The sequence below is a fragment of the Alligator sinensis genome, unplaced genomic scaffold (genome assembly GCF_000455745.1).
Source record: "Alligator sinensis unplaced genomic scaffold, ASM45574v1 scaffold364_1, whole genome shotgun sequence".
NCBI lineage: Eukaryota > Metazoa > Chordata > Crocodylia > Alligatoridae > Alligator > Alligator sinensis.
In genome coordinates, this window is record NW_005842546.1 from 406,496 (window position 1) to 421,929 (window position 15,434).

The 15,434-nt window shown below is 46.8% G+C and overlaps 1 protein-coding gene across 1 annotated transcript in view; it reads left to right on the top strand.

Annotated features, from left to right (window-relative positions):
* The window catches only part of LOC106722682 (E3 ubiquitin-protein ligase RNF213-like), a 128,320-nt gene extending 116,707 nt beyond the window's left edge, over nt 1-11,613 (top strand). Inside the window, exons 37-39 of the mRNA XM_014523918.2 lie at nt 6,399-6,488; nt 9,211-9,371; nt 11,384-11,613. Coding sequence (XP_014379404.2) covers nt 6,399-6,488; nt 9,211-9,371; nt 11,384-11,555 — 423 coding nt within the window. The 3' untranslated portion in view covers nt 11,556-11,613. The remainder of the gene's footprint in view (nt 1-6,398; nt 6,489-9,210; nt 9,372-11,383) is intronic.
* Nucleotides 11,614-15,434: the final 3,821 nt, after the last annotated feature.

Genomic DNA, 15,434 nt, shown 5'->3' on the forward strand with positions numbered 1-15,434 from the left:
TGCTTCAAGGAATTGCTGGAGTTGTATTACATATTAGATCAAGTTCCGATCTTTACTGTGCTATTCTTCCCAACTCTATTTAATCAAATCCAGGATTCCCCTTGGTTGCGGCCGTACAATAGTTCAAAAGGTGAAAACCGGGTTGAGGCCTGGGGTGCCTCCCTTACAGCAAAAAACAAAGGTGGTATCATTTTATCTCAATTCTGAGGACTCTCAATGATGAACTTCTTTAACATCTGCTTCAATGTCTGGTTAAACCACACTATGAGCCCATCTGTTTGGGGATGATACACTGCCATCTTTAGGTGTTTGATCACCAAAGCTTTACTCACTCCTTCGAACATGCGTGATGTAAAATTCATTCCCTGGTCTGTCAGCAGTTCTCTAGGGAGTCCTACTCATGAGAATATTTTTAATAGCTCATTTGCCACCTTTAGAGTGGACACTGTCCACATCAGCACAGCCTCTGGGTACCCTATTGCATAATCCACTAAAACTAAAATATACTATTAAAAAATAATAATGGATAATAGCTTCATTAATGGTTAATGGACAGAACCATTGGATATGTTTCCTCTGAAATCTCCAGCCCAATAATGGTGGATGCCAGGGAGTGTCTTGAATAGGGGATGGATCATTCTAGATATATCAGGTTCAATACCCTCCCTGTATAGCCTTCACTCCTGCCACTGTTGAAGACAAGATACTGGGGTAGATGGACCATTGCCCTCACTCACTATGACCCTTCTCTTTTTAGGATAGAACGATTTAACCTAAATATGGGGGTTACTTTCTTTCCTGCTGCAAACCCTCCATGGGTGTGAGTATCACAACCCCACTGAGGTTATGGTCATATTTCCCAATTGAAACTCATCCTTTCTATTTTCCCCACAAATTGCCCAAATCACCTTTCAGGGCTGAGACTTCTTCCATTGAGTTCAGTGGGAACTATGAAACATAGGCCGTGTCTACATGTTCATTAACATGCAGTAGTTACTGCACTTTTACTTTAGTACTTACTTAATGAAGTACTAAGTAAATGCTCAGTAACTACAGTTATTGCACAGTAGCAACAGTAAATGCCTTCTAGTAATGCTACTGTATATTAGCCTAATAATACTGAGCAGCAGTGTATTAGCTGTGCTGTCATGTTCTACTGCACGGTAATATTAGGCCATTGAGCATTAAGCATCTCATGTAGACATGCCCATGGACATACATCATGAGGGAGTCAAACAGAATCCCTGAGCCACATAAAACAAAGAAATGGATACCTCTGCAGAACATCTGACAATATTAGTTCATAGCTGTAGTTTTTATTTCTTGTGTGTGCTTTATGTGCCCATTGTCTTGTACTTAGTCTGTGGATTCAAGTGTGCCCAGGAACCAGGATTTCCACGTTGTTTAGGTGACAAAAGATGCAGGCTGGGAACTAAAGCCAGATTTTTAAAGGTATTTATGTGAATAATCCCCACTTAAAATCAATAAGAGTGCATCATCTAACCTGCAGAGATGCTGTAGAAAATCCCACTTGATGCCTACATCCTTGGAAAGGATGTTCCAGCTCAAGGGAATTAGGTGCTTAAACAGCCTTAAGTATCTGGGCACTAAGGGTGTGTACACAAGTACTAAGTCAACTTAAAATATGGTGATTTAACTAAGTCATTTTAAATTAAGCAATGTCGGAGCACACACGTACAACTCCTTGACATGGTGGCAGCCACCTTGTAAGCTAAGTTAACTTAACTAACACGACCCAAGATAATATACCTCAGAGGTGCATTATCTTGCACCGCATTTAGGTCGACTCTGCTCCACATGTGTGTACACTCCAACAGTTAAGTTGACTTAAAGAAGCTAAGTCAGTTTAACCATCAGAAAGTTAGCATGTGTGTATGCACCCTAAAAGACTTGTGTGTGCTTCAGTACTTTTCAAGTCTCGAGAGCCTCAGAGAATGCTCCACAGAAGCCAAAAAGCTGAATGGGTATCTGAAGGAGCTAGCCAGTAGGAGGTACCAAGGATATATTTGGGACTGGGACAGGTATCCTTTTGTGGTCTGAGTTCTCTATGCACCTCAGGTGACTCCTCCTCAAGAATATAACCTCATGTGAAACCCATGGTTCTTGCTTTTATTCAAGAGTCTCATGTTTAGAGCAGTCTCCCCACATTGTGCAAGTCCCAGGTTCAATTCCTTTTTCCGTGTGAGGAGACTTAAACTCGCATCCCCCTCAGCCACACCCCAGTACTTATCCAGTTCTCTTGGGGAGCTGCATTTCTCAGCACCTCATGTTGAAGCTGTTACACTTTGTATAAAATATTCAAATACTCATTGATGCAGGTGCTGGAACCCATACTTGTCCTCTCCCTCAGGGTGCCCTAACCAGTAGGCAGTTGGGTCTCTCTCCCTTCTTCTCTGCTGCAGAAACACTTCATTATTTATAGAAAGGAGAACACCTCCAAAATAAGTGTTTTCATGTAATCCCTCCCCCAGCAGCCCACAGCCTGGTGCCTGGGGTCCTCTCCTCAGGGTGTGGGTAGGAATCTCCTGACCATTAGTCTGCAAAGGGATGTGAGCTCAAGTCTCCCTGGCCACATCTACACCAGATTCTGACTATGCAATTGTTACTGTGCAGCCATTTAGGACTTGTATACCCAAGTGCTAAGAGACTGTGCACTAACTGGAGTTACTGAATAGCAGCATCACCAAATGGCTTTTAGGTGATGCTAACTGGGCAGTAGCTCATTACTACTGTGCTGTAGCATTGCATGACACTTTATGCCATGCAATGCTACTGCACAGTAGTAATGAGCTTCTGTCTCATATAGACGTGGCCCCTGAGAGCCTCTTCTCCTGGGCTTTATAGTGAGAAGGAGGAGAACTGGTAGCTCCACCTGCCCTAAAACTATCTACAAGGCCAGGCCCAACAGGGAACGTAGTACTCACCAGTGTGCAGTCCTGGATGGCTCTGTCCAAAACCAGCATGAGACATTTAGGTATTTACTGTCACAAACTGAGGAGCTGGCTGGGGAGGGACAGGTTTCACATGCCCCACAGGTGATGGCCATGGTCAGATAGGGATCTTCAGGGGGAAAATAGTGGAGCTAGGCTTCATACACCATGAATAACATCGTATGTCCAACACAATACAACATCTTTACATGTTGCTGTCAATTCCTTTAGAAAAAGACAGACAATGGAAATGGAGGCATCAGGCGGGGAGGGATATGCTAGGGTGGGGAGCAGGGGGGGAAAGGGGATATAGCAGCTCAGGTAAAAGTAAAAGTGCAGAGGTGTCTGGGGTGTCAGATGTCTGGTTGGTCATAGTGTGCCAGAACTCCACTGACTATATTGAGTCCGTGATTTTCTGTACCTACTACCCAGGAGGCTGCTGAAGTGCTGAAGTGCAGTTCATAGGCCCAGCTCTGAAAAGTGGTTTGCATTGATTGTAATTTGTTCCTTCTCAGGATCAGGCCTGAGAGGCTGGGGGCAGAGTGGTTTTTTGGTGAGGAACGTGGCCCCACAGGTAGCTGGGTTTTGTTGTCTTTGATAGATCCTGGTGTGCAGTTTGTGGGGGTACTGGAGATAGTGGGCGGGTTTTGTGTTTTGAGCTGTATAATGTTGCCTTCAGTTCTGGTGATGAGGTTAGGTGCTTGTATGAATGTACAAATCACATTGCAAACCTATCTGCAGCCCTGCCTTGTGCAGCTCCTCCCTCAAGGACTCCCTACATGCCTCATACAAGGAAGGCACCACCTCCCTGCTAAAGGTGCTGCATGTGGGCACTTTGTAAAATGGGGCCAGAAGTGCTATGAACCAACTGAACCCTGGCTGCTCAACTAGGGAGAAGGGCTGGCTATACAGAGAAAGCATCTCCTCAATGCTCTGGGTGATCTCGCACACCTTGGGAACATGCCCCTCTTTCTGTCCACCTTTCCCACACTGGTCCAGGGTGGACTGCCTCCGCTTGGTGGGGAAAGGGGCTTTGGAGTGAGTGGGGGACTTCCTTTTCAGCACACTTACACTGGTGCCAGGCTGAACAGCAGGAAGAAGAGGAAGGGGGTGGTGCCTTAGATGCAGCAGCATGACTGTGGTGGAGAAGTCTTTCATGTCCTTGCCACAGCTCATGTGCCTTTGGCAGTGCTGGCAGATGGCAAACCTGGCATCATCTGCCACCTCAAAATGCTCCCACACTACACTACTCCCCTGCTTCTGGGTTGAGGGTGAGGATCCTGCCTTCCCCCTTCTCCGCAGGCTGAGGCTAAACAGTAGGAGGAGCTTCCTCAGCTGAGCCACTTGCCTCCACTACCTCAGCCTCCTCCAAGGTGCTGCTTTCTGGAGGAGACCTGGGTCTAAGGGAAACTTGAGGGGTGTGGAGCACAAACTCTGATTCCCCCTCAGTCCCCAGAATTGCCTGAGCCAGCATGCTCAGCATCCGTGGTTCCAGCCTCAGCTCCTCCTCCGGCAGTGGGAGGCTCATGCTGAGAGCTGAAATTGGGGTGGAGGAGACAGTGATTCCACTGCTGGTGCCCACTTCTGGACTGAGTGGAGGTGGTGCAGGTGCAGGGACATCAGGTGCAGACACTGATCCCACCACCTCCCTTCCACTGGCAGCACCTATGTCATGGCTGCTCAGGAATAGAATGCGTCTGTGTTTGGGACGAGGGGAGGGGCTGGCAGCTCTAGCTCTCCCTCTACCCCCTCTCTCTCCCCTGCCAGAAGACCTGGCACCTGCCTTTCCAGCACACTTCATATTGATCTTTCCTGTGCTGCAAAAGATCTCTCTCTCTCTGTGAATCCTTTTGTGTATCTGTCTGTCTTGTTCTCCTGTGAATATCTGTGTCTTGTTCTGCTGTGAATAATATTATCTGTGTGTCTTCGTGTGTCTCAATATGTTGTCTGCCTTCTGCTGTGACTAATATTATCTGTGTACCTTTGTGTGTATCAATATATTGTTTCTCTTCTTCTGTTGTGAATAATATTATCTGCATGTCTTCATATATCTCAATATATTGTCTGTCTTCTGCTGTGAATATTATCTGTGTCTTCATGTGTCTCAATATATTGTCTGTCTTCTGCTGTGAATATTATCTGTCTTCATGTGTCTCAATATATTGTCTGTCTTCTGCTGTGAATAATATTATCTGTGTGTCTTTGTGTGTCTAAATATATTGTCTGACTTCTGCTGTGAATAATATTATCTGTGGGTCTTCATGTGTCTCAATATATGGTCTGTGTCTTGTTCTTCTGTAACTATCTGTGTGTCTTCTTGTGCTGTCAATATATTATCTGTGTGTCTTGTTCTGCTGTAAATATCTGTCTGTCTTCTTCCTCTGTGATTTTTTTTTCTATATTCTGGGTCTCTGTGTATGTGTATACGTCCACGGTGCGTGCGTACAAGCAATCTGTGCCTCCCTTCACAGTGATAGATAACACTGGCTGGGAAAACCTAACTTTCTTTTTGCAAAGATTCCAAAAAAAGAGCAAATATAAATTAAAAGAAATAAATTGAATTATAATTCTAATAATAATTTAATTGAATGGCTAAGCTAAATTAAACTAACCTAAGCTAAATCCTAACCACTGCTTCATAATAAGAAAAAGGAGCAGGCAGGTCTCAGTGTCAGTAGTTCCTCTCTCACACAGTGGCTGACAGGGAACAAGCTGCAAAGACACAGAAGGGCTGGAAACAGGCTTTTATGCTTTCTTTAGTCCCACCCCACAGACGCTGCCATTGGAGCTCCCCCTCCCTCCCCCCTCCCACTCTTCATCCCTCCCCCGCTCTCCCTCCCTCTTCTAATTGCCTCAAAATGGCAGAAGCGGGTCCAAAGCATCCAAAGTGGATCTGAAGTGCTTCGGATGCCCCTGACCCACTCTGGATACCATTGCTGGGACCCCACTTCAATCTGGATGTGCCGCTTCGGATGCCGAAGCATCCAAAGCAGCTCCGGATCTGAAGCAGGATCCAAAGACTTGCACAGCCCTACTGTTAGGCCACCTAAGTCCATATTTCATTCCAGTCCCTTTAGAAAGTGGATCTTTGCTCCTCACTCATTTAATCACTTTTAGAAAATGTTACCCAGGGATTATTTTTCCAGGAAGTGTACTCGCATAGTAGTATACTGCGGAGGGTATGGGGAGAGGGAGAGCCTAAGTATCACAGCATTATTAATCAAAATAAGCATGAAAAATTAGCCTGGCCACAATGTCAGCCAACAGTCAGAAAGAGACCAGCATGACCCTTACACTTTAGCTCTTCAAGCCAGACTTTGCCCAGGCTCTATTCACCAGGGAGTGGTGTATTTGCAGGTATTGAAGAGCATGCTCAACTCTGTGTAATGGGAATCCCTGTAGGTCCCCAAGTCCAGCTAAGTCCCTGCCTGTGCTTTCATCCCCCAGGTGGTGCCGCAAACACAGCTGAAGCACATCCTGTCTCTGTGGCAAGTCCTGTCAGTGAGGAGATCAGTGCTGCTTGTGCAGATGAATCAGGTAACAGAGGAAATTGCTTTCTCCAGGAAAATGTAAGCAGGGAGGAGGAGGGAGGGTAATGACAAGGGCCAGCTGGAATATTTCTGCCAACACTGGTTGTCATTGGAAATCTGGTTGTTAGCAAGTTGGAAGTCATCAACTATCTAATGGTGATGTTAATCTGAGTGAATACACAAAACCTGCAAGATTTTCAGTGAAAAAAACTGAAAAAGTGGGTTCTTCTTGGTGTCTTGCAACTGAGCCAGATCACAGCCATGTTGCACAAGTGTTAAAATCTGCAGGAAACCTGGACTAGGAGTTGTAAGAGGGCTGACTCTGCCGTTGAAATAAGTAAGCTTCTAGGAAGTTCCGTGTGTTTTGACAGAAAATGATTTTGAGCACAATGCAAGAAATGTCTGGAAGCAAGTGCACTCAACAAAGATCCAGTCACTACACACTGTGTCCGTTCATTATTTCACAGAGGTTTGTGTGTGAAAAATCAAGGACAGCAATGGGCACTTCCCTGATAGCAGGACTAACCCCTGTCAAAGCCATGCAGCAAGTCAGCAGTACAATTAATCAGTTTTCCTAGAATCATAGAGAAGTGGGGCTGGAAGGGACCTTGAGAGGTCATCTAGACCATCCCCAGGCCTAAGGCAGGATCATCGCTAGCAAAACAATACCATACAAATCCATTTTCTTACCTCTTAGCCCATCTACACAGTCCCTGATATAACCCAAGACATAATACCATAACCTGACACAGGTAATCCAGGGGAACCATGGTGGCCAATGTTGTGCTGCTACAAGGGTTGTTAAAAATCATTTGAGAGAGATAAGGAAGATGGCAATCCATCTCCCACCCCGCACATACAGAGGAAGGCAAAACCCCCTGTTTTCCATTCTCATTGCACAGCTAACCATGGGGTCAAATTCCAGCCTGATCCCAAAAAATGGTGATTGATTTGACCCTGAGAGAAGAGGCAAGATCCTCTAGCCAAGGAACCTCCAGCTTTAAGAGCCAGCAGGGGTACTGGCAAAGCCCAGTCAAAATGCCCAGCTGACCTGAATGTTTTGCTTTGTTCTGTGGAATAGCCCTCGCATTCAACAAGGAGCATTTTCCAGTTAGCTCCTCTTCATTTATTTTTTCCTGCTTTACCCTCTTTCACATGCAAAGTGCAACCTGAGATGGCTTGTCGCTCTTCGGGATCATGTCTGTGCTGGGTCTTCGATGTGGCCCCAGAAGGGAGATGCTGGTCTAGCCCTGCCCAATTACACCTGGTTGCTTGCACCTGATTGCTTATATCGGGAGGTTTGCACCAATCCCAGAAGTGAATCGGTGAAGCTACTCTGAGGGCGCTCTCAGTGGCAGCCTCTGAGCGTTTTCAGAATATCTGTGGGAGAGGAGGTGTATCCCTGCTTCAGCTTCACAGTGGCATTTCCAGGTTTTTCACATCTGAGATGAGGTGACTGGGCTGACCATTCAAGATAACCTTTGCCAAGGCACACCAGGCTTGGTTACTCTGTCTGAAGATGGTGTGTGTAATGACAAGACAATGCTCTGTGCATTTACTTAAGAGAAGGAAATCATTTGAGTTGGCTTTCCCCATACCTTACTTTGCACAGGTGCCATTTCAGAGGTCCAGGTCATTCCTGACTGTGGTGTTGACATCACTGAGGGAAATGAACTCGTCTTCCTTGGGAGTATTACTCAGAGCATGATCAAGGTTGGACTAGAATTGTTCTCTGACATCATTGTCGGCATCAGGTGTCAGGGTGTATTCTCTGATGACCGTGGCATACTCTGGTTGTTGCTCAGCTTAAAGTGGGTCATAAGATATGCATAAGATATGGATTGATACCCACAGGGTGTTCTGTTAGTTCACTAACAAGCTAATTCTTGATGGCAAAAGTGACCCCATGAATACATGGGTCCTGGTCCTATTTTCCCTTCCAGAAGTTGTAGCTTCCACCCTCTACCTTCAGTGGATACTTGTCCAGTCATTGTCCCTCACTGAGAGCTGCAAATTCATGTTGTATCTCACTAGTTCCCTGGAAATCATGGCAGCTCTTTTTTTACGAGGTCTTCCTATGATGACTTCTCATGATATTTTCAGCCACAGAGAGCTCCCACTGGATATGCTCATACAGCCAGAAGCAGATAAGACAGCTAGGTTTAGGGTGCCTTTTCTAACTCCCTCCCTATGTAGCGTGAGCAAAGGGGATCCTGAATTGGATTTCTCACTCACAGTAGTGGCTGCCAAATTGTACCCCTGTCTGAATGTAGCATGGCTACAGGGACCATAGATTGGGCTAGGGATCACTTCCCATCTCATTGATGGTGCATCATTGATGGTGATGAAAGGTTGCCACAGTGGGAGGCAATGCTATAGGGTAGGTGTGGGGTATAGTGCTGATCCGGGAGGGGACAGGTAGCAGAGCAGCAGGGATGAAAAGCAAAACAAAAAATTGGGCAGGAAGGACAGTGAAGGAAGCAGACAGCAGAGCAGCAGATCAAGCAGGAGAGGGGATCAGAATGGCACCTAGAAAGGTGCAGGTGTAATACGTGGCACTCCTGCCAAAAAAAGTTGGCTCCCACTGTTAGAGGGGGACACCAGTTTTGAGTTTTGAACCAAGTGAAGATTATCCTCCATCAGACAAAACCTCTTCCACCAGCTGACACGGGGGTCCATCTGCAATACATGTGTCACTGTGTCCACTCCTGACCTGTTTTTCATTTCAGAATCCCTTTTTCCTGGTGGACAAGAGATACCAAGAGGAGCTGGAGGTTACAGAGAGAGAGGATCTAAAAAAGGCTTTATCCACCATCAGCATTGATTTCTTCATCACTGACCTGCATGAAATGATTGTGGTGACTTTAGCTGACTACGAACCGGAGTGGGAGTGAGAATGAATTTCTTCTCTTTTCAAATGTGCCTTTTTTTTCTCAGTAGGAAAATGTAGATCTGGGTGAATAACCTGGTTGGCTGCTGCCTGATCCTTGCAGCATGCACTCTCAGCATGCTTTGATGCATGTTGATTTACAGTCCACTGTTGTGGATGTGGGAATTTTTTTTACCTGAAATATTATTTTACAAGTGCTCAGAAAAAATAGGGGTCATAAATTCAATGTGCTAAATTTCCCTGCCCAATACCCAGACACTTTAAATCAAAAATGTGAGTTCAGATGATGGAGTATTTTAAGCACAGCTCTTCAGAAATGTACAAAGATGACTAAAAACGGGTGGTTTTGGGCAAGTCACTATTTAATTGATATTAAATGGAGGAGACCAAGAAACTACAGGTGACCCTCGCCATTCGTAGGGGATACATTCTCGTATACCCCATGAATGGCAAAATGCACGAATAAGGCACTGCGTTCATGAACGCAGTGCCCTCAGTGGCTGGGGGGCAGGGCACTGCTCCAGCAGCAGAAGCCCGGCAGCAGGAAGTGCGGAGCTCCTGAGGAGCTCTGGTGAGTGTATAAAGTGTATTTAAACTGTGAGTTTGGCATTCACGAATATTTGAAACCATGAATGCTGAACCCATGAACAGCAAGGGTTTCCTGTATTTTCTATTTGTCCCAATTCAAGAATAGGGGGTAGAGGTTTTGGGAGGAGGCATTCAATTGGAAAGGCAAACCCAAAGGAAGTATTTTGGCATAAAGATCATACTTAGCCCATAAACCTAAGAGTTAGAAATTCTTTCAACTTTAAGATCATCTCTAGTAATTAGAGACCAGGATGAGATCTCTTGTAGAAGGTAGATTATTCTTCTGCAGATTTCTTACACCATCCTCTGAAGCATCTTCTCCAGCCCCTTCTTGGTCTCACCCCCCTTCTGGCAGTTCCCATGTTCCATGGCATGGGGCACAGCATTGTAGCCCTGGTACAGTCACACGGATGTGACCTGAACACCTCCATTTAGGACTATACAGAATAATCTCTCACCATTCATATCAGCATCCCCTTCCAGGAGCGGCAGTTTAGGGAAACCCTTAGTACCAATGAAGCCCCAATCAGTAAAACATATAAGAGGTTCTTACAGTCTTTGTGTCAGGCCCAAATTCCCCTTGGTTCTGTGTACAACTACAGTCAGACATTAGAGAGTTCAAGTGTCAGGCACCTGGCCTCAGGACAGCTGTTGTTTGCCCTGGTTTAAGCTCTTCGGACAACCTATTGTCCCACAGTGGATAGACTTAAGTGCCTCTGAAATGCAATGTATGTTTAGGTACCTAGGCACTTTTACTCCGAAAAAGAGGATGTAGGCAACTCCAGAGCACAATTGAGAAAGCCCCCAAGGTACCTGGAGATAATCAACAGGCATCACTAGTAGCCCAGGGGTCTAGGGCATCCCCTGCCAAATAAGGGGAGACCCAGAATCTAGGCCATAGTCGTCCAAAGAGTCCTCAAACCCAAATTTCCAGCTTCCCAGCAGGGTACCCTGACTGCCACTTGACAAACTAGACTAGGTAGGTGTATTCTTTCCCCTCACTTTGAAACTAAGCTATTAGCCAAGAGCATAGTCATTGATCCAGAAGGGGAGCAAACAAGAGGGGTGTGACGGTGAAATGGGCACAGCTAGAAGCAGAGAGTCCTGAGTTCTGCTCCCTGTTGCCAGGGCCCTTTACATACTTTACATGAGACACTCATTAAGTGGAAAATCCTAAATATCCTTGACATCACAGAGCAGGTCCCAGGTCTCCCTGCATCTAAGATGAGGTGAGGCCAGTCCTGTCGTCTTCTGTGCACCACGTTCTTTTCCAAACCTCTGTTCTGTGACATTAAACCTATGTTTTCTCTTAAAATCCTGCATCTGAGATGAGGTGAGGCCAGTCCTGTCTTGTCTTCTGTGCACCACGTTCTTTTCCAAACCTCTGTTCTGTGACATTAAACCTATGTTTTCTCTTAAAATAGGATAGTGGAGATCTTCAGAGCATATTTAGAACAAGAGGAAAAAGAAGACATGTATATTGAAAATCTGATCGGCTCTTTGAGCCCACACCTGCAGATGAAGAAAGTCATTTCAGTCTGGAAAACTGCTGTGCAGACCAGCAAATTATACGGCTCCAGCTACAAGCAAGAATGAACTATCCACTACCACTTTTCTCTATTGTAGCAATGTCAGGGCATTTGCAATGTCCTCATCTCCCTTGCTTTTACCTTTAGCATAGTGTAGCTTGCTTCAGCTGTTTCAGCTTTTGTGCCTTGTAGCTGTGAGTAAGGATTTGGAATGATGATTTGGGGAATTGTTTTGGTTGGCAATTGCCTGCAGCTCAGTGCCCCAGGAAGAGCTTTCTATACCTGTGTCCCACAGACGCCACATCCTGATTTCAGCGTGCAGTAGCTGAGGAAGATTAGTTTCCTGTAAAAAGTGATTCTCATGGGTTTTTGAGGCTTGGGCTCTACTTAAACCAAGATAAGACATAAAATGGATGGAAGCCTGCTTGGGCCTGTGCCTGTGAGAAGAATGTATCAACCTCTGGGGGTGAATTTTACTCAGGGAGAGCTAAAAATAATGGACATAGTTCTCCAGTCACTTAAGCCTTGCTTGTACTTCAGACTTTACCAGCTGGAGGTCAGGTTCTCCCTGGATCAGTAATCATTGAATCATAGAAAATGAGGGTTGGAAGGGCCCTCAGGAGGTCTCATCTAGTCCAGCCCCCTGCTCCAAGCAGGACCAACCCCAGCTACATCATCCCAACCAAGGCTTTGTCCAGCCAGGTCTAAGAAACCTCCAAGGATGAAGATCCCACCACCTCCCTGGTGAGCCTGTTCCAGTATTTTACTGTCCTCCTAGTGAGAGAGTTTTCCTTAATATCCAAATTAAACTCCCCTTGCTGGAACTGGAGCCCATTGCTCCTTGCTCTGTCATCTGCCCCCAATGAGACCAGCCCAGCTCCATCCTCTTTGCAACCCCCCTGCTGGGAGTTCAAGGCTGCTATCAAATCCCTGTTCCTTCTACTATTCCCCAGAATAAATCAACCCAGTTCCCTCAGCCTTTCCTAATAACTCATGTCCCCCAGCCCTCCCAACCATTGTTATTCCCCTCCTCTAGACTCTCTCCAGGTTATTTACATCCTTTCTGTAGTAGGGTGCCCAAAACTGGACACAGGACTCCAGATAATGTCAGGCACCACATTGAGTCTCTGTGCCCTTTGCTTTGCAGCTGCCTGACCAACAGTGCACTTTTATTGTTCCTATTTTGCTTTCAGCGGCATTTTCCCAGCTACTTCAATAAAAATGGAGCAAGAAATTGTTCATTTTTCTGTTAAAAAGTTATGCAAATGTAATATAAGTATGACCATGCATGTGTGTGTTTGAACCTGTGTAGCCTGGGTACACCCAGGGGTGTGCCCTGTCTGCCAGTGGAAGGGATAGTGATCAGGCAGGGTGCTGAGAGAGGGGCCTGCCACCTGGGAACCATTCCCTCTCCTCTCTACAGAGCCAGGCCGAGACTGAGCACTTAACTATATACAAATTTATTGATACAATAGATTTAAATAAGGAACATTAAATATTTACAGTAAAATTAGTATGTGACACCACATACAATCTGCAATCAAGATACCATACCACATTGAGGGACTTCAGAAACATGGGCCTTTCTCTGGAGGTGCCTCTGGCTCCTCTCAATGGCTTGGTGCCCTTACTGGCCCTGGTTCCCCGGCCTCACACCCTTTCCTGGGCCCTGCTTTGAGCACCGGGGCTCCTTTAGTTTATTATGGAGCCACACTGCAGAGCTCCGGTTACTCAGCCTACAACATCCACCGCAACACCTGCGTCCGATGATTTTGTGACCTGATCTTCGAAGGCAATCAGGTTGGTTCGACAGAACCTGCCCCTAATGAACCCATGCTGGTTTCCCCTGAGCATCATCCCCCTTGCTGGCCCTTCACAGATGTGCTCCTGGATAATCTTCTCAAAGATTTCCCCAGGAGCTTCCAAGAGCTTCCCCAGGATCAAAGTAAGACTAACGGGCTTACAGTTGCCTGGGTCATCCCTTCTCCCTTTTTTTAAAAAAATGGAGACCACATTGGCCTTCCAGTCATCTGGCATCTGGCCAGAGCACCACAAGTGCTCATAAAGCTGTACCAAGGGCCCCGCAATAACCCCTGCCAATTCCCTCAGCACCCTGGGGTGGAGATCATCTGAACCTGCTGATCTGAACACATCCAGCCCCTCCAGAAATTCCCTAACTCAGTCCTCCCTGACCCTAGGCCTGGCAAAGTCTCTCCTGAGTCAGTCCTGAATCTCACTGGGGAGTCCCAGTCCCTGCACAAAAAAAATGGAGGCAAAGAAATTGTTAAAAAGGTCTTCTTTTTCCTCTGGTGCAAACACCAGATTGCCAAGCGTATCCTGCAGGGGCCACACGTTACCCAGTGGCTTCTTCGTACTCCCTATGTATTTAAAAAAGGACTTGTTGTTGTCCTTGATCCTTGATGCTAGCCCTAGTTCCATATCTGCCTTAGCTTTCCTAACAGCCTCCCTACAACCTCTTGCTATGGGGGTATATTCCTCTTTGGTGATAGCCCCTCCCTTCCACTGGGTGTACACCTCCTCTTTGGCTTTCAGGTGTTCCTGAATGCCTTTGCAAGCCAAGGGGGCTTTTGAGCACTCTTGCCCCCTTTGAATCATGTTGGGACTGTCATCCCTTGGGCTCAGAGGATCGTCTCCGTAAGGAATGACCACTCGTCTTGGACACCTAGTTCCCCTTCTCTCTGGGACCACAATGCCTCTCCTACCAATCTCTTCAACTCATTGAAGTTGGCCCTCCTGAAGTCAAGGGCTGCTGCCTTGCTGCAGGCCCTTGTCACCCTGCGCTGGATGGTGAATTCCAGCAGGCGATGAACGCTATCACCAGGGTGGTAGAGAACCCGCAGTCCCCTCACCAGGTCATTGCCTGTGGCCAGGACCAGGTCCAGGAGGGCATTCCCCTGGTGGGACTGTGCACCTCCTGGGTTAAGTGGCAGTCCTGTATCTCAGCAAGGAGCCTTTGTGAGTGGTCTGACGGGGCTGACTACTCCTCCCAGCAGATGTCGGGGTAATTTAGATCACCCATGACAACTACATCCTTTGTCTTTAGTGCCTCTGCAAGCTGACCCAAGAATTCACGGTCCAGGTCTTCCCCTTGGTTGGGTGGTCCATAGTAGACACCCACCATTAAGTCCCTTACCCCACGACCCCACTGAATTCTGACCCAGAGCACTTCAGCCTGCCCCTCCTCTGGCCCCTCTTAGATGAGGACATGTATTGTTCTTTGATGGAGATCACCACACCCCTGCCTTTCCTCCTCATTCTATCCCACCTGTATAGTCTGTAGCCCCTAATGTTTACCGCTCAGTCATGGGATGAATCCCACCATGTTTCTGTAAGCCCTACTATGTCTGGGTTTGTACTAGCTATCCTGAGGGCAAGTTCCTCCTGCTTATTTTCCATACTATGAGCATTAGTGTAGAGGCACTTAAGGCCTTGAATTGGTGCATGAACCACCCCCCAATTCTTAGGGCTATCCAGACCCTTGTCACTTACCTGGGTACTCCTTGTGCACATCACCAGTCTTGGCTGGGAGATGTCCTCCTGTGTCCCCATCCCCCAGTGAAGCTGGCTTAAGGTACACCAGATGAGATCAGCTAACCTGGCAGAAAAGACATGCTTGCCTTTAGCAGAGAGATGTAGCCCATCCCACCCAAACATGCCCCCTGCATGAAAGTGTGGGTTGTTGTCCAGCAACCTGAGGCCAGCCTGGCAGCACCAACTCCATAGCCACTGGTTAACCTCACCAGTGCAGGCCTCATGTCACTGTCCGCATCTACTTACCAGGAGAATAGAAGAGAATACCACCTGTGGCCCTGTCTCCTCGAGCTTGGCCCCCAGGGCCTCGAAGTCCTTCATGATGCGGTCTAGCCACATCATTTGTTCCCACAAGGATAAGGACCATGGGCTACTGGTCCTTGGGTCAAATGTG